This window comes from Sturnira hondurensis, unplaced genomic scaffold (genome assembly GCF_014824575.4).
Source record: "Sturnira hondurensis isolate 20B ecotype Veracruz unplaced genomic scaffold, ASM1482457v3 Scaffold0005279, whole genome shotgun sequence".
NCBI lineage: Eukaryota > Metazoa > Chordata > Mammalia > Chiroptera > Phyllostomidae > Sturnira > Sturnira hondurensis.
The window spans coordinates 6,577,526-6,599,417 of record NW_028077910.1 but is presented as its reverse complement, the minus strand read 5'-3'; the positions used below and the strand labels follow the sequence as shown (position 1 = coordinate 6,599,417).

Here is a 21,892-nt window from a genome sequence, read left to right as displayed (position 1 = left end):
AGAAGACAATTTACAAGGCACCAATCCTACAAAGTGAAACCCTGTGCAGCATCTCGGTGAAAAAGGTAAAGAGATTAAGAAGTACAAATTGGCAGTTATAAAACAATCATGGGACTGTAAACACAGCATGGAGAATATAGTCAATAATATTGTAATAAATTTGCATGGTGCCTGGTGGGTACTGAATTATTGAGGGGAAGACTTCATAAGCTATTTAAATGTCTAACCACTGTTCTGTACACCTGAAACTAATTTAATATTGAATGTCAACTATAATTAGAAAATAAAAAGAATTTTAAATAAAATTAAAAGTCATGCTTTAGGCAACATTCAGGACAGTAACAGCAATACTATAATGTGCAGGGCCCCGTGCCAGCTACTTTAGATGCATTACCTCCTTGAATACGGGTTACAAGCACATGGGATAGGTTCTTTTATCCCCATTTTACAGTTGTGAAAGCTGAGGGCTGGACAGACTGCCTAACGTGCCCATTACTTCAAAGTGAATTCTGGCTAGATCTAGGGTACATCTGATCCGACCACATGACACTGCTCTCAAGTTGAAAAGAAGAAAAATAGCAGAAAGGGGCCATTGGCCTTGTCTCATGTAAAATGAGCCAATCTTGCTTCAAAAACCAAAAATAGGAACTCATCTTTTGTACTCCTGCTTACAAAACTGAATTTATGCCCTTGATGGAAAAACACCATGTGTACGAGGAGGGAACCCCTCAAAACCATCGTGTATTTATCCTTACATGTTTAAACTTCAGTCACGTCCAAAGTACTCTCCATTTGATGCAATACACCTATTGAGACTTTTTTCCCACTGCTCAAAACAGTTTCTGAACTTGTTGATTTTGTTGCTTTTTAGTGCTCCTGCCATTTTTTGTTTTCTCTCTTCCACATCGGCAAAAATGTTTCCCATTGAGGACTTTTTTTCATCCAGATAAACAAAAAAAGTCACTTGGGGTGAAATTGGGTGAATAGGGAGGGTGGGGCATGGGGTCATAGCCTTTTTGGTCATAAACTGCTGAACACTCAGCATTGTGTGGGCAGGTGCACTCATAAATCACCCACTGTGAAATGGGCAAATGCGTTGAAAGAGTTTTCAAAATAAATTCACTGAAGCCAAAAGCAGCCTCTCACAATAACACCAGCTGGTACATTGATACAGATAGGTTCCTAGAACACTCTCCTAATGGGGGGAAGTCTGTACTACAATGGGTCCATCCTCCAGAAGAAAATTCCTCTTTTGGGGGGTTCCCCCCTGTATTTTAATCTAAAGTTTGATGAGACAACATGTCCGGTAAATGGCACATAATTGCTATTATGTGTTACTCAGTGTTAAGCAGTCATAAAAGTGAGTTAAATTTACATGTTTTATTTATTAAAAACATTATCTATTTAGTGAAGGTCAAAAGTCCATCCATTTTACTGATTAGAAAAAGCAAGACTTCTATTAAAAATGTACAGAAGCAAATCTCTTTTTACACATAGGTTGTTGGGTAGAGAGCCTTGACAGTCGGCTTCCAGGAACTTACGTGAGATGGTATGTAGATATCATAAGAGTTTCCTGAATCAACATCAATTACATGGAAACCAGTGTGCGAACCAAAAATAACCTTCAATCTTTGTCCTTCTTCTACCGTGAGATCAACAAGCAGTGGCTTGTGCTGAAGATCTGCAAAAGACTTTAAAAATCATCCCATGAGTGTACACATCATTCAGAGTCCATCTTAACAATTTTTCCTTTAGTCACTGCCTGGTGGAATTTAATGTCTATCTTAAAAAGAAAGACCAGGAAATGTGCCTTTCATTTTTAGGTCTATTCATATTCTGGCTCTAAGAAAAGGGGTCTAGCACCCATTTGTGCCCCTATTTCCACTCCTGGGCCTCCAGGACAAAGAAGCGGTTTATAATTGTCAATTTTTGATACTGTCACTGTGTATTACAAACTTGGTGTCTTGGTACTGCTGATCTTTCCCATTTATTTCTGGCCTTTTCCCTCACATGTGACAGCCGGGCCCATGCATGGCTGCTATCTTTTCGGAGGCCACCTCAGGTGGGCCACCAGGCCCTGTGTTTGTTAGGTCTGCTCAGGATTAGTTGGAGGATGGGGGTAGAACATCACAAGACTCAAGACTCATTTTTTTACATGAATATTTATAGCAGCTTTATGGGAATAAATCCTCCAACCCAGAAAAACCTCACTCGTCATCCTTTCACAGGTCAGTGGTTAAACAAGTTGTAGTAAAACCATACCGTGGAATACCACTCAGCAGTGCTAAGGACCAAACTACGGGCACACGCAACAACCTGGCTGAATCGTCAGAGAACTATGCTTGGCTGGCTAGTTGGGTTTAACTAGAAAGGACAGAATGAGGAGTTCCAGGTAGGTTTATCTAGGTTGTATGTGTTTGAGTTGGAGCCAAAGCTGCAACATGAATTCACGTGTTCTTCTGGTTGCCTTTGCCACTCTTCACCTTCATTGGGTCTTGAAGTCTGGGAGAGAATTTGGGAAACCACAAGTGCCTTGCTATAACGCCACTGCCCCTGACAGACCCCCCTCTCCCCATCCATTGCTAACACCATCCTTACAGTAGGGGAGGCCCTGGTCTCGTACCCTTGTCCTATGGAGGGTTTGGCCCCTGCCCACTGTATAACCCAATCTTGTTTGTTCAAGTCCTGGCCTTTGCTCCCCCCTCTTTCCAGGCCAGCTGTGGTCTGCTGAACAAAGCGTTCCCCACGCTCTCATCCACTTGGACTAGTAAGCTGATGGCACTGATTTCAGAACTGGAACGGGGTCCTGACTGAAAAGCTTTTGTGGAGAGAGATTTTGGCAGAACAGCAGCACCACGTTAGCTTTTGGGAGGGATCCCTTCAGTGCTGTCACTAACCCAATGCATTCCAGAAGTCTCTCCATAAAAGTGGGGTTGGGAAGGGGAGCCCACTCCCATTGATGAATCTATCTTCCAGAGTATATCACAAGTAAGCCCCTAGTGGTAAGGGGATAAGAAAAAAGTGGGTGATTCAGACATGAGGATGGGCTCATAATGTTCTCAAGGCAGCTATTGCCCTCACATGGCATATGTGGGAAGAAAGCCTATATAAAGGGTCAACAAGAAGAATGACCAAAAGGTAGGGAAAAAGTGAGAACCAATGAGATACGAAGAGAGAGGCACAGGCAGAGAGAGAGAGAGGGGGGTAATGAACAGAAGTTACATTTACATTGGCTATGGACAGACTGTGTAGCCCTGGACGCATCAGAGTGCCCATGAGTGCTGGTCCTTCTGGCATCTGGGCTCAGTTCCATGATCTGAGCAAGGGGACTAGCACATCCTTCTTCTGCTTCTGCTGAACCTTCTCAGGGATCAGTCTAACCACGGTGGGTATGGAGACTCACGCAAGGTCAAAAATAATTAGAAAGCCATCAACATTGAAGAATGAGGAGAAACTAGGTCATTTTCAGATGCGACTGAATTCAGTTTTCATTTCAGAGGACTCCGACAGCGCTGGGGATAGGGAGCGTGAAGCGAGTTTCAGGAACTTCACCTCACAAGGCTTATGGAGATCACAAGATTCAGGGACTCAGCTCAACCTTGCAATTCAGTGCTGCTGTCGGTCTGCCCTTTTCAAATGAAATGTCAGAGAGTGCCCTAGTTAGGTGGCTGTATAATGAGTCTCATTGCCTAATATCACAATTAATGATTCACCGGGGAATCATTTCACCCTCAGTTCCACTTGGAGATGGTGATTCACAGACCTGAAATGGAGGAGTGTGTACCCAAATGTTAACTTGACTAATTTTATAGCATTTATTAATCCTTAGTCTTTATGTTTAGGATAATAAATCTAAGTGTTTCTATACTTTTAAAAGAGCTTTCTTATATATAGGAATATTAATATTACTCTATGTCCAACACAGACCACTATGGTAACAGGTAGGAACCACAAATTTAAAAAAGACTAAAACAAGTACTTTTTAGGTGATCACATGCCTGCTTACCTTAAATGCCATGAACTTATGGTATGGTTTCGGAGCCCAAGCATATATCTCCACGGCATTCTTTAAGGCAATCACCAAGAATTTGATCCTTTCATATTTAACTGTAATAGAAAAATTACAAGTTAAAAACGTGTATCAATTTATTCAAGTTTTTGTGTTAATGAATATGTAAGCCATAATATGCAAATATATGGGGTGGGGCAAAAGTAGGTTCACAGTTGTTCACATGAAAAAATAATTAATAAATAAAAATGCAAGAATAAACTGTGTTTCGTGTAGTCACAACTGTAACCCTACTTGCCCCACTCTGTCCACAGAAAACTAACTGAGGGTGATGCAGTTGGTGTGGGATTTTCTTATGTTGTAGATACAGACTTACCTACCTTTAGTGTACTTGGTTGGCAACATGCTTGGGGCTTTTTGCTTTGTGCTGAAGGCTCTTTTCTTAATCTAAAGATGTAACTGCCTTAGGACTTTCTTTAACCACTAGGTTTAGGTGTGAACTATTTATTGTAATAAGAATCTACCTAATATTCCTTACTGTTTCCTTGCCTGGCTTTTATACCCATCCCCATGTAAGTAAGTAGCCGAGAGCTGGTAGAAAAACTAGCAAATGGGTAGAGACATAAAGGCTTCTGTTTGTTTATTATTTAAATTTGAATTCCAGTGCCCTGGCTGGTGTAGCTCAGTGGATTGAGCACGGGCCTGTGAACCAGAGGATCTCGGTTTGATTCCCAGTCAGGGCACATGCCTGGGTTGCAGGCCAGTTCCCGGCAGGGGACACACGATACATTGTGTGTCCTCGGCAGAGGCAACCATACATTGATATTTCTCTAACTCTCTACTTCCCTTCCCCTCTAAAAAGATAAATAAATAAATAAAAAATTAAAAAAAAAAACTTAACCAGAAAAAAAATAAATTTGAATTCCAATTATTAGAAATTTATAAGGAATTGGTGCCCTTATAAAAGAGATGCCAGAAAAAGCCCTCTCCCTTTCTGGCATGTGAGGTTCTAGCAATAAGACAGCGGTCTGCAAACCGGGAAGTGAGCCCTCAGCAGGCAGTGCGTCTGCCAGTAACTTGATGTTGGTTGGACTTTCCAGCTTTGAGAATTCTGGGAAATAAATTCCTATTGTTTGTAGGCCACTCAGTCTGAAGTATTCTGTTATAGCAGCCTGAACAGACTAAGACAGTACATATGGTGTTTTAAATTTTTAAAACCTTTTATGCATTATCTGCACAAACAGAATATTCTATGTTCTAAAGAAACTGGACACTCCAGAAGAACACCAAATTCTTGCTCTTTGAGCTCTCTTTTCCTCTAACATGTCCCTTCTGATTACACATTCTGTCCTTAATATACTTTCAGCTACTTCTTTCGCAATTTATTTCCATATTTCTCAATATCATTCCTATGACATACTTGTTGATTGTTTTCAGTTGTACATATTATCTACTGACTTTGTAGTATGGAAAGGATTCAGTTTCTTACAACCATTTCCTCTCTCTAGATCTCTCTTAAACACACATTTCGGCCTTTCCGACACCTTCCAGATAGTTATATTTTAAATTTTTGGTTAATTCAGTGATCTTTGTTCAAATTGTTATTGCTCACAGATGAGGCACGTCGTATACCATAATTATATTTCCTCTCTTGTTTTCCTGTCCTTGTTTTATATGTATGTATCTCTAACTACGTGTGAACCTTCTTTGAATGCTGTAAATACCTTCACTATAATCAAACATGACAGGCAACCTATTAGGAATATTTTATTTTTCTTGACTGCACCTCTTCTGGAGCCTCTGTTTTTCTACTCCATTTGGACTGATACATACATCTGTACACATACGCTACTGGTTCTGTTTCTCTGGAGAACTCTGGCGAATACAGGTGGACAATACAATACTGGGTGAAAATAACTTTTCCCTCAGAATTTCAAAGCTTTGCTCCATTGTCTTCTAATTTTCTAGTACTGCTGTAAGTCTCAGGCCACCTGATTCTGGGTCTGGTATAGGTAAACTGTTTGTTAATTTATTTATTTACTTATAGTCTGGGAGCTTTAAGGACTGAAATATCATGCTGATATGTCTTGTTCTGAGTCTTTTTGCTGTTGTTGTTCACTGTTCTGGGTACTGAATTCTCTTAATTTGGGATTTCAAGTCTTTCGTTATAAAATTTTTCTTATACTCATTCTTTGATACTTTCTTCCCTTTCCATTTCTTCTTTGCTAAAACTCCTGCTACTTAGATTTTGAACCACTTGGGCTGATTCTTTTATTTTTTTTAAACTTTCCATTTATTCCCCCCATTTTTTGTTCTACTTTTTAGGAGATTTCTCAACTTTATCTTCCAAGATTTCTGTTATATTTTTACTCTTGCCAATATATTTTAATTTCCAAGATTTTTTTTTGCTTTTTGCTTCCCCCGACCTCGCTCCCCATTTTTGACAGCCCTTGTTGTTCTTTTTACGGAAACGGTTTTTATAGCCTCTCTGAAGTTGTTTCTTTCTTTAAAATTTTCTTCCACTCCTCATTGCCCTTGGTCCCTGTCCTTGTTTTATATGTATGTATCTCTAACTACGTGTGAACCTTCTTTGAATGCTGTAAATACCTTCACTATAATCAAACATGACAGGCAACCTAAAGTCCTTTCTAAGTTTCCTACCGGTAAGTGGGTCTCCCTACCTCTGATACGGAGGCTTACTGACTGCTGGGCTCTGCTTTAAGAAGTTAGACACCAGCTTCGTTCATGCATTTCAAATATTAGTACCTGAACATCTTTTCTTGCTGGTCATTCAGTTTCTCTATGGACAAATCTCCAAATCTCTTGCTTGGGGGTTTAACCATGGTTGCCAACATTTCAGAAGCTAAACAGGGGGTGGAGTGTGCATGTGTGTTTCCCCATCGCAAAATCGGCCATGACAACCTCGTGTCTTCTGTTTTCATTGGGGAGGGTGGCTCCCTGACTGGCTTCTGAAGGAACTTGCTATTTATTAACTCTCCAACAATCCTTCTATTTTGGTTCAACTTTTCTCTTCCACCTCAGATACACCTGGGGCCTCAGGTCCTGGGCCTTTCTGGGTTCCGTGAAGGGACTGGATTTATTTTGATGAATTTACTCACTGAAAACTTAAAATTCAGCACTTCCTGGTGGGCTAGGTTTGTGTTTAGTCATCCAACTACTCTTATTCAATTTTGCTGACATCTCATTTGCTGGTTCCAATTCTGGTCTCTTAGGTTTATAGTATTTTTATTCCTTGACTGTCATTTAAATGGGTGACATTAAAAAAAATATATATATATATATACACACATATTTAAACTGGAGCCTAGGACTTAATTCTGAATGCACTCTCCAACTTCATTCATCTTTTATTTTTTTGAAACAATGCAAGTACACTTATAGTTTTAGCAATGTCTTAACTTGGTGCATCATCAATGTGTGATAGAAAAAAACTGAAAGAAACTTAGCTGCAAAATTCAGGGTGAGTATGAAAAGCAGTTCCACGCCTCCAGACTTACCAACTTTGTAATGTATGCAGCCTTCCAAGTCCCCGACGGTGATCCAGCCTTGTTTCTTTTCCACTTCTGGGTCATTGTGTAGTATTCTATTTCTTAACCATGAGAGATAGTAAACTCGTAGCTTATTCTTCTTTCCTGTGAAAATAATAGAGCTTTCATTTGAAGACCCTGGAACAGTTTTTTCTCTCAACCTACCTCATCTCCATTTTATTTTATCCATGTATTTTCATTTACGTGTGTGTTTATGTGCGTATGAAGGCACATGAACCAGTGTCTCCAGCACTGCCAAAGTGTGTCTCTGCCAAACCTTAGAGCTGATTAAAACAGCTCTAATTATTTTGGACAAATAATTATTTACTTTTTTAAATATATGGTATTGATTATGCTATCACAGGTGTCCCAATTTTTGACCCTTTGCCCCCCTTGCCTGGTACCCCCATTCCCTCCAGCAATCCCCTCCCATAGTTCATGTCCCTCAGTCATGCATATAAGTTCTTTGGCTATTCCATTTCCTGTACTGTTCTTAACATTCCACTGTCTATTCTGTGCCTACCAGTTTGTACTTATTAATCCCTATACCTTTTGCCACATTCTCCCCATTTCCCCCTCCCAGCTAATAACCCTACAAAATGATCTCCGATATTTATGATTCTCTTCTTGTTCTCCTTGTTTGCTTAGTTTGTTTTTTAGATTCAGTTGTTGATAGTTGTGAATTTGTTGTCTTTTTAACATTCGTAGTTTTGTTCTTCTTTTCTTATATAGTTCCATTTGATATAATAAGGGCTTGGTGATGATGAACTCCTTTAACTTGACCCTATCTGGGAAGCACTTTATCTGCCCTTCCCTTCTCAATGATTTAGGTCCTTGCTTTTCATCACTTTGAATACATCTTGCCAGTCCCTTCTAGCCTATGAAGTGTCTTTTGAAAAATCAGCTGACAGTCTTATGGGAACTCCTTTGTAGGTAACTCTCTGCTTTTCTCTTGCTACACTTAAGATTCTCTCTCTTTTTTTTTTAAAGATTTTATTTATTTTTATTTATCTTTAGAGGGGAAGGAGAGAGGGAGAGAAACATCAATGTATGGTTGCCTTTCGTGCATCCCCTGCTGGGAGTTGGCCTGCAGGGAACTGGCCTGCAACCCAGGCATGTGCCCTGACTGGGAATCAAACCGCGATCCTCTGGTTCGCAGGCCCGCGCTCAATCCACTGAGCTACACCCGCCAGGGCTTCAAGATTCTCTCTTTATCTTTAACCTTTGGCATTTTAATTATGATGTATTTTGATATGGTCATCTTTGGGCCCAACTTGTTTGGGATTCTCTGTGCTTCCTGGACTTGTATGCCTATTTCCTTCGCCAAATTAGGGAAGTTTTCTTTCATTATTTTTCCAAATAAGTGTTAATTTTTTTGTTCTTCCTCTTCTTCTGGCATCCCTATGATCCAGATGTTGGTACATTTGGAGATGTCTCAGAAGCTTCTTATTCTATCCTTTTTAAAAAAATTTTTTTTCTTCTTGCTGTTCTAATTGAATACTTTTTTCTTCCCTATGTTTTAAATTGTTGATTTTATTCTGGGCTTTATCACTTACACTGTTGTTTCTCTATAGATTTTTCTTCATCTCATTCAATGCGACCCTCTGGTGTGCCTGGTTTTTTTTCATGCTGTTGCAATACTCAAAGATTTCTTTGAGCATACTGATAATCAGTTTTGAACTCTGTATCTGATAGGCTGCTTATCTCTCTTTCATTTAGTTCTTTTCCTAGAGTTTTGTCCTGTTCTTTCATTTGAGCCATATTTCTTTGTCTCCTCAATTTGGCAGTCTCCCTGTTTGTTTCTGTGTATTAGGTAGAGCTGCTTTGACTCCCTGTCTTAGTAGTGTGGCTATTGTAGAAAAGGCACCTGTAATTTTTGTGGGGTGGGGCCTTAGGTAATCACCAGGGTGAGGCAACCTGTTTCACTGCATGCAGCTCTGTGTGTGGGAAAGCTCAGAGAGGGGACAAGGCCACTGGCCTCTGGAGATTGCCCAGGAGGAAGCCATCTCCCGGCACTTGCCCTGTTGTCAGTTACCTCACTTTCTCTCCTTCTCTGTTTATGCCACTTGTGTCCTTCCAGCTGTTGTCCTGGTGCTGAACCCGAGAGTAGGAGGGTCTGCATGAGTCCTATATCTATTGTGGGCCCTTTAGAGGAGTCTCTTAAGAATCCTGCAGTTTCTTCTGCCTCAACCCCCACTGCCTTTTACAGTCAGAAGTTATGGTGACTTGTTTTCTTGGTGTTGGAACCCTAGGCTGGGTGGTCTGGTCTGAAGCGGGGATGACTTGATCTCAAGGTATCCCTCAAGATTTTCATCCACCACACATGAATGTGAGACTGCCCATTTCACCACCTCTCTGTGCTTCTTTGTGCCTCCACCATCCTACCCATCTGGATGAATGGGGCTTCTCTAAATCCTTGATTGTCTGACTTCCATACAGCTTGATTTTCTGATGAATCTGGGTGATACTTGTTTTGTAGTCTAGTTGTGATTTTTGCTGTAGTTGTGTGCAGAGGCAAAGTGCATTTACTTATGCCTACATCTTGACTGGAAGTCTAAGTAACTATTTTATAATTTGTCTTTGCCTTCAGGTTGTATTTTATTTGAACATGCTGTTCTTACTCTCTCTTCTTAGTACAAAGAGTAGAGTACTGGTACACTCAGTACTCTAACCTCCAGTGACTAGCAGAGGGTTACTTTTAAGTTTGACTTGGTTGTGTAGTAATAAAGAAAGCAATTAATTAAACCCACACTAATTTTTTTGTGTAGGTTTTATTGTTTATTCTATTACAGTTGCCCCAATTTCTTCCTTCTTCTGCCCAGCCCATCCCCTCTTCCACAATCAATTCACATACTGTTTTCCATTTCCATGGGTACTTCATATATATTCTTTGACTAATCTCTTCACCTTCTTTTAAACAGTTCCCACCTTCCCCCTCCCCTCTTACTACTGTCATTCTATTCCATGATTCTATGCCTCTGATTCTCTTTTGCTCATTAGTTTATTTTGTTTATTGGATTGCCCTTATAGGTGAGACCATATGGTATTTGTCTTTTACCAACTGGCTTATTTCACTTAGCATATTAGATGAGTGGGTTAAAAAACTGGTACATTTACACAATGGAATACCATGCAGCAGGAAGAAAGAAGGAATTCCTATCTTTTGCGACAGCATGGGTGGAAGTGGAGGCTATTATGCTATGTAATACCTAATTCTGTAATAGAATGGTGGATCAGAGTTTCAGAATGTTCTAGATCTCTGTACATGAAGGCGTGTTGACAAGTGGATCTTTTATTATACTTATATGTCACTGCCTTCCCCTCCCCTTCTAACCTAACAGCACATGTTAATGGAGATTACCTCTTGTTTACCTCCTCTGCTACTTTAAAGATGATAGCTGGTAGTAGTTTTATTTTACCCAATTAACATCAACAAAAAGAGGAATTCACAAAGGAACAAGAAAAACAAGTTCAATGAAGATAATCTAAGCTTAGAAAATAACACTGGATGCATTTATGGTGCTGAGATCATAGAAAGAAACACCAAACAAAAAAGTAGGGAGGACAAAATAGGTGAGTACTTGGGAAAAAACTTAAAAGTTCCCTTTGGTAATGTGATCCTGGAATAAAGACTTTTTAGTATGACAAAAAAAATCTACAAAATATTGATGAGTATACACTGAGCAAACTTGAAGATACTCCATGAGATCATCTGTGTTCCGGATGAGAAAGTATCTCTTGGGGTGGCTCTTCCTAAGTGTTCAGAAATTTAGGCCTGTGGGTCTTACTTCTCGGGCACTTATTTTCCTTTCATTTCTCTTAGGTGTCAAAAGATGTTTTATATTTTACAGATGTAATATTTACCAGAAGAAAATTCATTAAAGCAATCATACACTGCATTTCACGGGAGAATGCATTCGTGACATAAATTAAGGGAATCACCGTGCAGTTACCATTTCCTTTTGTAATCAAGAGCCTGGAATACGTATTGATCACGGTACCTAGGATAAGGAGGAGAGCCAGTGCTCCCCTCTTTCTACGCCAACACAGACCCAAAGGGAGTTCAAGAATCTTTGGCTCTTATTTTCATCTTCTTCTTTTCCCACCTATGCTTCATGAGAAGAGTAAATGCTTATATTTCTAAAAATGGGAATGTGTCACTCAGTACATAATGGAGCCTGGACGTGAATTTCCCGGTATTGTTTCCACTTTTGGTAGGTGACTAGCAGAGGATTACTTTTAAGTTTACTTTTAAGTTTGACTTGGTAGTGTAGTAATCAAGAAAGCCATTAACCAGAACAAAGGACTACACTGAATTAAACTCAAATGATAACATAAGAAAACTTTCTTGGTTAACTGTTATGTGGGGAGAATAGGAAAAGGAATCTCTGAGCATTTGGTGGAGGGGTAAAAAAAAGAGGGAGCTGTGGCATCAAGTGTAGACATTTATTTCAAAATAGAAGTACAGCTGAAGAATTAAACTCTGTTTAAGGTTCAATCCAGTAGCGCTGTGTGGTCTCTGCTAGAACCATAGTTTTCAAAGTTGGCTGCGCACTGGAAACACTTCAGGAGCTATGAATGCAATGGATGCCTGAGCCCAAGGGATCCTGACCTCTGGTCTGGGGTGCAGGCTAGACTTTCCATATCTCCTCACTTTAGTCCCCATCTTTTTTAAAGCTCTTTTTGGGAACCAGAAAGCTTCAGAGTGTAGCAGTAACGATTCCCACAGTCAAATCTCTCTGCAGACTCAGTCACCCAGTGGGCCAGCTGCACTTGCTAAAATATCAGTAGACTCTAAGAGCAGTTCTCATGAGAAAAGGGACCAGAGAAATTTCTGTTTACAAAATTTCCCACTGCCAGAAGCCAACATTTTGATCTCCCCCTATGAGAGTAGATGGCAATGATAGGAGTGCAGACACCTTGAAAACACCCTTGCTGAGCCCTGATGGTGGGTAAAGGCCCATAGGGATAAGCCTTTGTGGTAGCTCTCTGCATAATTCAGACTTCAAGTGAGAGTGACTTACCTTTAGAGGTCAGAATTGCCAGGGTTAAAAAATGCAGGTGATCTCGCTCTGACTCTACTGCTATAATTTATTGTGTTAGCTGGGGAAGGGCGGAACTTACTGTTTCTTCAGAAATGAGGTGATCACCTTTCCTATCTGTGTAGACCTGGAGGCTGTGGTCACCCTAATAACATACCTGATATTGTCACAAGGACATTCAGTCCCTCGAGCACATCCATCTGCTGAAATCGCCTCCGATTGATCAGATTATAGACTTTGCCTTGCCCACTTCGGTCCAAAAGCATCAGGCCATTTTCAGTTCCCACCAGGAGGTTTACACCTGCAAATTTAAGAAGCACCTCAAGACTGACTTTATATGGGCTTTAACCTACATCTGGGGTCCCTGTAAAACCTAAGAAATGGTGGCTTGTAAATATAAACTAATGGGCAAGTAGGTACTACAGCTGGAAGTGCAGAAGTGGAAGCTCTGACATAGTAATTAAATTACTGTCTCTCTGGTAATGAAATTAGTTTTAATTTATGAAGTGGTAGCAACGTTTATTACATCTAGCCATTTACTACCTTCTATAAAGAGTCCTTCTCCAGAGCAGCCTTAGGCTCAGCTGTGGAATACCAGTTTGCCTTTGTTCCTTCCCTCTAATTCCCTTTCTTGGCTCTCTAGATCCCACTTCAAGATTTCCCCAAGGCTCACCCCCACCTTATGTATGCAGTGATTTCTAGCTTATCCACTTCCAACACACAACCGTGCCCCATATCCACAGCCCCCTGGAAGTAAAAACCCTTCCTCCTCCTCACACCACAGCTTAATCTATGTCCTAAGGTTCTGCTCGCTGTTAGGATATGGCAAAATAATTCAAGCGAGGGTGTTAATAGCCTGAGAATCACAGAAATACTGACTGTAAGGAACTTCTTACAATCTAGTCCAGCCCACCTCCCATGCAGTAATCCCTGTTAGAAAGCTCTGGCAGGTACGCAGTCTTGTCTGGATAGCTACAGTACTAAGAATTCGTCCCTGGGCCAATCACCGCCCACTTCCCCAACACACAGGACACACACACACTGAGAAGTCCACCATGCAATGTGCTACACTCATGAAAAATAACTTTCCAATTTCCCTTGCTTGTTGTATGTCTATCTTACGAGGAACATCAATGTCTGCTCTTTCATCTACATATTCAGTATTAAACACGCCTAGCTTATTGTTTGCTATCTCTTCTCCAGAGGACAGAGCCTTACTTCTCTCCATCATTCCTCCCATGAAATAGTTTTGGGGCTTCACACTCTTTACCACTAACATCTGAAATGCCTTTGTCTTTATAAAATGGTGGTGCCCAAACCATTTTGCTTGGCACATTAGGTGGGTACAGAGATGGGCCCTGTCTTTCCTTGATCTGTCCATGATATTTATAGTAACACCAACCAGGGCTTTTATAAAATCTCATCACACCTACACGGAGTTTGAGGTCAGCTAAAACCTGCAGATCATTTACAAGAACTACAGGTTGATGTCTTGAACTAAAAGGGAAGGTTCATCATCATCTGCTCTTTACAAGTTTTACCCTGCTACCACTAGTAGCCTTAGGCAATTCACAAAAATATGCTGGGCTAATTTTCCAGCTGTGAAATAGAGGTAACACCACTATTCCCCTCATAAGATTTGTAGGAATCACAGAAAGTGGGGCACATTACTCAGTGCTGGGCCCATTGGTAGCTCAGTGGTAGCTAGGTCTGTTGTTGGCTTGAGTCCATCACTTACGTAAGATGGTTCTGAATCTCATTTTGTGATCCTGAGAATTAGGCTATCAGTTCCCTCGACATACAAAACTGCTCTTGATCGCTCCTGAGGCCAAGATAGTCCCAAGTCAGGTCTCTGACCCCCATATTCCAGCTGAGCTCTTCTGATGGTAAGGTGCACGGGCTTTAAATGTTTGAGGGTCAATTCATTACCGAGTAGTAGAGAGCACCAACTTACCCCATAGAGCTGCACAAAGTATTTCTGAATTGAATCGTTTCTTGTATTTTCTGATTTCCGGTGTGTCACTATGAGGCCGAATGTTGGTTGGGTTTACGTTTACCACTGAAATCTTTCTTGCTTCATTGAGTTTGGCTTGCTCTTGCCTAAGAAGTTCGCTAGTAAACAGAGCTTTGAGAAAAAGAATCAGAGAAGTCAGTGGCACCTTAAAAAGTAGCCAATGGAGTCATGGAGAAGCAGCTTCAAAACACAATGATTTCCTCTTGTTTAGTGTGCACTATAGCAAAGGCAAAGAAACTCTGAAACTTTACGTTTTTTTGATAGGATAAAGTGTACGTCATTCAGAGAAGCAGTGTTTTACCCATTAGTAAAACAGGCTTATGGGTGCCACTCAAGTAGTTTAGGAACTTGATAATCATCTCACAAAATTAAATACACCACCCTCATCTCCTGCAATATATGCAGGGAAGAGTTATGTTTTGAAATTCCACATAATCAACTGGCAAATTGGCCTAAGTTGAGTCTGAGGATTAGTGAGTTGCAGAAGTCTAGGCAGCAAGACCCTCCTCGAAAGCAGCCAGCCTTCTGCAGCAGGAAGCACACACCTGGAACCCAGCGCAACTCAACACGCACTTATTAAGCATCTACTGCGTGCACAGCATTGTACCCAGAAATTGCTTTTGAGAAATATGTGCTAGATTTGGAGATCTCTGATGAACAGCTTTTCCTAGGGCCCCTGGAAACCTTTGGATTCCTACCAGAAATAAAATTAAATAAATAAGTAAAAAGGAAAGAAAAAATGTAAGAATTCTACAAAAGTAATAATTAAAAATAATAATCAACTGACAAAAGTAAAAATAAAAATCTTCCCTTTAACACAGGGCCTAAGGAGTAAATGGCTTAAGTACAGAACTAATTAATGATTGATTTTTTATCAAGTGATACTAGAAAGGAAAGCCAAGCTATTTCTAAAATACCAGGGCCATCTCGCTTACCTGTGGCTGATGACTCTTCATCCTCTTCATCTTCATCAGTGGGAGACGTCTGGTATACTCTGGGGTCCACAAAGGGGGTGAAGGATGCTTTAGTGCTGCTCCCCATGCCGTACTATCAGGAAGAACAAGAGCACATTAATGAACACTACAGCAACAAATAATGCTAACAGTACTTTGTTTGGGCTTTAAAATAATTATAGACTCTTGAGTCTATCCAGATGTTCACTCTAAACTCCTGATCAAAGTGTGTGCCTCTCTTTCCAGCTGCTCCTAGTGTTTGTTACTCACTAGCCTTTGTGCCTTTGCAGGGTTTCATTATCAGACTGCTAGAGTTACAGAAAATAAATTACATTGGGACTGTATGTGGAACCTTAATATCTGGTAAGATGACTGGTGACAGGGCTCACTTCTCCCTTGAAGTAAAAACAATCTCATATTGGCCAACTGTTCTTAAGAAAAGCTGGCACAGTTGGCAATACACTAAGTAAGCATGTCCTCACAGCTGCACTTGGCTTGAACACACTGTCATCCAAAGGCTCTCTCTTGGGGACTCGGGCCCTTCCACAGTGGCCTTGTGATGCTGGTGGACTGGGATTGGCTCAAGAGGCCTTACAATCTTTAGTTCAGGGACAATTTCATTCAGGAATCAAAGATTTTTCCTTAGCAGGATAGTGCCCTTAAAAGGGTACTTACATTCACATGGCTCACTTGGGGACTTTATGAAAATACCAGGTTTGCAGGCAATGCACCTTGAGGACTTATTTAAAAGATAAATCCGAAGGGCTTGGGGAGCACCAGGAAGACATGAAGTCAGAAGTCGACTATGGAACAGTAAACTCAAATATCAGTCTTCATGTGATATTCCATGTTTGCGTTTCGTAAAAGGAGCTTCAATAACCATCTCCATTTTGTCTGTCCTCTCCATTCCTTCTACTATTTCAGGTTCTTTTAATATCACAAACAGACCTGCCCTCAACATAAGAAGCTCCTCTTTTTGTATAAATGTCTTCAACTGGCTTTTTAGTTGTATTTTTAGGTTTTCACTTAAAAATACAGCCAACATCCCAAGATCCTTAAACACATAAGAAAACCACAAAGCTAAGGTTTCCCTTCCACCTTATAAAATCAAGACCACCTCATCCTCTATAAGGTGGGACCCCCCTCCCAAATAGAGCACTTTCACATCCACACAGTCCATTGCTCTTTAGAAGATGTCTGTGAATACGCCTCTGTGGTCTTTTCCTTCTGGTGAACAAAGCTCATTTACTCTATAACTTTACCATCCAAAGCATGGATCACAAGAAATTAGTGCACAGCATTAAAAACAACAGTGCCCACGCTTTATAAACCCATGTAGGGAGGGCCTAGCTGTGATTCATAGGACTCCTTGTGAAATATGACCAAGGGCCGGGAGCTCCTCTTATTGATCAGTGTGGTCAATGACATCTACGCACATTGCCTAACACACCACGCCTATTGAGGCTCTTTTCTAGGACTTTCTCCATCTAGGAAAAATGATGTCCCATTTCTCTCTTTCTCATGCAATTTGGAGTCTCCAAAGTATCTATTTGGAGTTTGAGAACATATCTATTTATTGATTTCTATTTTTCATAAGTCATTTCAACCTCATTTCATGTAAGTCAAACTTAGTTTGACTAAATTTTTGTAAATGTGAACCTCAACTATTGGCCCTGGAATCGCTATAGGCCGAAAGAAGCTCCTACCACTGGCCGGGCAGGTAGGAGGTCCCAATAGTGGTCTTAGCTCTGTCACAAACCAGCCTTGTGCCTTGGGAGGGCTCTCAGTCTCTGTGAACCTCATCTGTAAAATCAGACCAGAGATGGGTCCAGATGATACCTGAGAACTTTTCACTGCTCTGCTTCTATGGTTTCCCCTAGCTGAAGATATGCATAAGTAGCTCTATAGTAGAAACCAACCAAACACGTTTCTGGGAGCTCGGCAAAGACTCATTCTTGAAAAGGGAAGGGTTTCAGAACCCCCAAAGGACAGCAGAGCTGTCATGGCTGCTGCCCAGCACCTACTTCAGTCCCAGACTCCATTTCCTGGGAATGCGTGGAGACGCGCCCCAGGCCCTCAGTCGGGGTCCCAGCCGGGGAATGACTCTGCTGCACCAGGTCCGGGAGGTTGATGTGGCCGGCGAAGCCATTGCTGTCACTGTGGCCAGATCGCTTCTTCTCTGCAGCTGTCTGGGGGGGCAAACAAATGGGGCATCAGAGGGGAAAGCAAAGCCTACAGAGTGACCTCACCCCTCACGTAGTGCAGGAGAAGTTGTCTCCACATCCACCCACTGGAGAGTGGGAAGATTCCAGTCATATGTCTATTTTACCTAAGAAAATAAGAAATGAAGCTTTGCTAATATTTAGTATATGGTCTGAGGCTGCAGCAGGTGGGGCAGTCTGGGGTCACACAGAATGTGGGGGGTTTGCTGTGGGAAGACAGGAATGCTGCAGGCGGGGGGTTGGGTGGGGCCAAGTATTTGTGTATCTGTTCTTGTGCACACACATCGGTTGACGGAATCTGTGGGCCATGTTACTAGGTTATAATGACACAGACCCACAAAACAGACACATGCTCTAAAGCATTGCTGAAAAGAGGCAGTAGGATGAGATAATACTAATAATCCATGCACGTGTGTATGCCAAGAAAATGCAGGAGATACCCAACCACAGGGTTCTCTGGCAGTCATGAAGTCAAAACAATGATTGATCGGATCTGACAGGAATTACCCACCCCACCCCCCAAAAATCCACCAACTTTCTCCTCCAAAAAAACAAAACAAAACAAAACCTCAAACCCCCCAAACATGGTGATGATCCATGGTTTGGATCATCACGTTGCAAAGATTACTTGAAAATACGGATTTACAATCTACTACTACTAATGTTGAATTTCTCAGAAGCAGCTATGGTGCCTTGTGATAGGACCCAGTTAAAAAAAAATGAAGCCATCATGACTAGTAAAGCATTTGAAGAGATACCATTTATGTATCTCTTTTTAATGTTCTTTAAAGGTATTTTATAACATACACAATATGTTGGTGCAGTAGGAAAAAATGCATGACTTGTAAATAAATAAACTGTATTCTGTGGCACGCTCTAACATTTTTAGTGATAGACTGCCTGACCCCAACACATTGTAAATCACTGCCTGGGAGAGCAAAGCCTCCTTCCTAAAATCCCAGGGACAAAATACAGGATTGAAGGACAACTGTACCCCCTAAAAGCCAATGCCCACCACATCCTAGTCCTGGCTGGCACTGCACTTTTTAATTTAACACTCATATGTCTAGCTCCCTGAGGGCTCTTAAACCAGACCTGACTTAATAATGAGTCCCTTCCTTGCCTTTTTTTCACTCATTTACCCAACATTTTTGAAGCCTACTAAATGTGAGGCGTTTTGCTGAACATGCAGGGATCAGCCAGGAACAGGTAGATGCACTCCCTGCCTTGTTCGGGGCTGGCTGGCATGGGCAAGGGTTCATGCTGTTTCTGTATCCACCTCACCAGACTGGCTTCTTCTTTCCAGAAACTGCCTTGTTTTTGTAACTCCAGTTCTGTACCTGCCTCTAGCTGGAAGGGAAAGGAGGTGCTTTTTTTTTTTCAAGACAAGCAGACTCCCAAGTTATAGAAGGGATGTATGTAACTGATGTTACTAGGAAGCTTGAGAAGTAACTGCAAAACCTAGTGACCTCTATATTTTTTGTCAACATGCTTCTGGCCTATAATGTGTCCCAGAGAGAGGCATTTTCTGGATTCATCTTGCCACAGGGCTCATCTGACCATTACACCAGCTAATGACATTTTGGGGGTTCCGTACTAATGCATTTTATTGTACTGGGCAGCTTCTCCATTTTTCTAACTTCTGTTCGAATATTTCAAAGCTGGATCATTTCTCCCAACTCTGCAGGAGCATAAACCACACCTTATCTCTTTAGAGTTCTGCAGTCTCTCCCCTATCAGCAGCATTCTGCCTCAAGTCAAAAACTGGTGCGGACCCAGTGGTTCTCTTAGGCCTGAAGAGGCTCCTGAAGGGGAATGGCCCAGACAGGGAGAAGCTTGAGGGAACCCAGCAACGACCCCTGAATCTTCCCACTTCTGGGTCATCACCCTTTTGTTCAATCAACCAGCACCTCCTGAGAATGAAATATCTTCTGTGTGCCAGGCATTCTGCTGGGAATAGAAAAATAAATGAACAATAGTCCTACCCCCAGGACCTTATTAACAGAACCCCTCAAATCTCTATAATGTTCATGCCCTCACCATTTCCACGGGGGTGGGCACTAAGATGTCCCAACATATGCCTGGGACCATGCTAAACACTTTATGTTTATATCTTCTGAATAACACCATGGGTTAGCTTCTCATTTTATGGATGGAAAACTTCCATGTGAAAAGTTCAATTAACTTGCCCCGACTGACACAGGTTTCCAGTGGTGAAATCAGGCTTTGAACCAAGGCTGTCTGGTGGCAAAGCCCAAGTGCTCTGGGTAGCTGCTGTACCAGGTGGCTCTGCTCTCAGGTGACTGGACCAGGAGTGGACACCTGATTCAAGAAGGATCAGGTTCCCATTGGAATTTACTATTAGGCCTGGGAAACACTGGCCAGTCTCTGCTGGACAGCTGAACTGGGATGTGGCAACTGTCTTGCAATGGGGGTTCTAGGGGATGAGAGCACATGCGTGTGGGGGAAGAGAAAGCTGGTCTGTGGAGACACAGAACACAGGGGACGTGTGGAGGAAACAGCGAGGGAGCCGGTGATGTGCATGTGAGAAGCTGCCTGAGCTCCTGATCACTTTTCAGTGCCTGCATAGCCCTGCATGGGGTCCCAGCTCACCCTCTTCCTTTGGTATTCTTTGATGAAATACCTCTGAATCTTTATTCCCCATCTCTGATACCTACTCCACTTTTTTGCTTAAGCTGTTTTATGTGGGTTCTTTTTCCTATTACTTGGAAACAATAGAGGCTTCATGGTGATAAGCTAGTGTTCTGGTTCACTGGGGTGGACAGACCCTGGAGAGCTTATCAGCTGGTCAGTAAGGAAGGTGCTAAGGATGGAGTCCTGGGAGAGGCTTCAAGGAGAAAGGGAAGGCTGAGCCAGACCCACACCGGCTGCTAGGTGAAGAATGGGCAGTGGTGGGAAGGGAGAACAGTTCTTCCCAGATGGGCCCTATGGACAAAGAGGCAGACGACAGCTGGTGTGGTGTGTTCTAGAACTAGAGTAAAGAAAGGTCTGGTGGGGCCATAGGGTAGTGAAAGTAGAAGCACAGGGGCAGGGGAATGCACCGTAAGGGCTAATTTGTGCATTTGACAAGATCACGGGCAGGGGAGACGGGATGTTTTCACAGAATCTGCTAGTCCACTCCCATAAGAATGACGAGTTGAGTGAGTACTCCTTGATGCTCATCTTAGGGACTAAACTAATAGCACCTTATAAACTAAGTTCTACTATGATATGTTTTTATTTTATTTTCTCATTTATTTTCAGGGACATACTTTAACTTGCATTTATTTATTTTTTTACTATACAAGATCTGTCCAGAAAAAGTCCAACCACTGTTAATATAACAAGAATGGTTTGCACAAAATTGATGTAACCTGGCATCCAAGGAGAGTGGACTGGAATGTGCATGTGCTAACAATGACGACTTCACTGTATTGGTCAGTGGGGGTGGCAGACACCATTGAGTGAGCGTGTCTACTGTGTGGCCATCGCGTTCAGAATGACAGAATGAGTAAAGCAATGAATCTGCATTAACTTTTGCATTAAACTTGAACATTCCTCTATGGAAACTAGTTGGATGATTCAGGAGGCCACAGCGGTGGGCAACTGGTGATTGGCAGCTTTATTATAACAATGCACCCACTCATGTATCATAGCTTGTACATAATTTTTTGGAAAAACATCAAATCACCCAGGTGACTTAGCCCCTTGACCACCCAGAATTGGCACCCTGTTACCTCTGGCTTTCCCCAAAAGTAAAATCGCCTTTGAATGGGAAGAGATTTCAGACCATCAGTGAGATTCAGGAAAATATGACAGGCCAGCTGATGGTGATTGGGAGAACTGTGTGAGGTCCCAAGGTGCCTACTTTGAAGGAGACTGAGGCATCATTGTCCTATGTACAATGTTTCTTTTATCTTGTATCTTCTTCAATAACTGTCTCTATTTGTCACAGTACCTGGCTGCATATTTTCTGGACAGATCTTGTATACACCTTTAATGAATTTCAAATTAAGTTTTGCTATTTTAAAAGTCCACATCTGGGAAAGGTAGAATTTAAAAATTGAGAGGATAAAGAGCCCTGGCTGGGTAGCTCAGCTGGTT

General features: G+C 41.6%; 1 protein-coding gene across 4 annotated transcripts in view; it reads right to left on the bottom strand.

Moving 5' to 3' along the window:
* TNIK (TRAF2 and NCK interacting kinase) overlaps nt 1–21,892 on the bottom strand; it is a 348,375-nt gene that overhangs the window by 5,500 nt on the left and 320,983 nt on the right. For all 4 annotated transcript variants that reach the window (XM_037046529.1, XM_037046530.1, XM_037046531.1 and 1 more), the window contains 7 exons: nt 17,591–17,755; nt 15,549–15,660; nt 14,554–14,724; nt 12,757–12,900; nt 7,528–7,662; nt 4,007–4,107; nt 1,542–1,691 (listed from right to left, as the gene is read on the bottom strand). In XM_037046529.1, the coding sequence (XP_036902424.1) occupies nt 1,542–1,691; nt 4,007–4,107; nt 7,528–7,662; nt 12,757–12,900; nt 14,554–14,724; nt 15,549–15,660; nt 17,591–17,755 (978 nt within the window). The remainder of the gene's footprint in view (nt 1–1,541; nt 1,692–4,006; nt 4,108–7,527; nt 7,663–12,756; nt 12,901–14,553; nt 14,725–15,548; nt 15,661–17,590; nt 17,756–21,892) is intronic.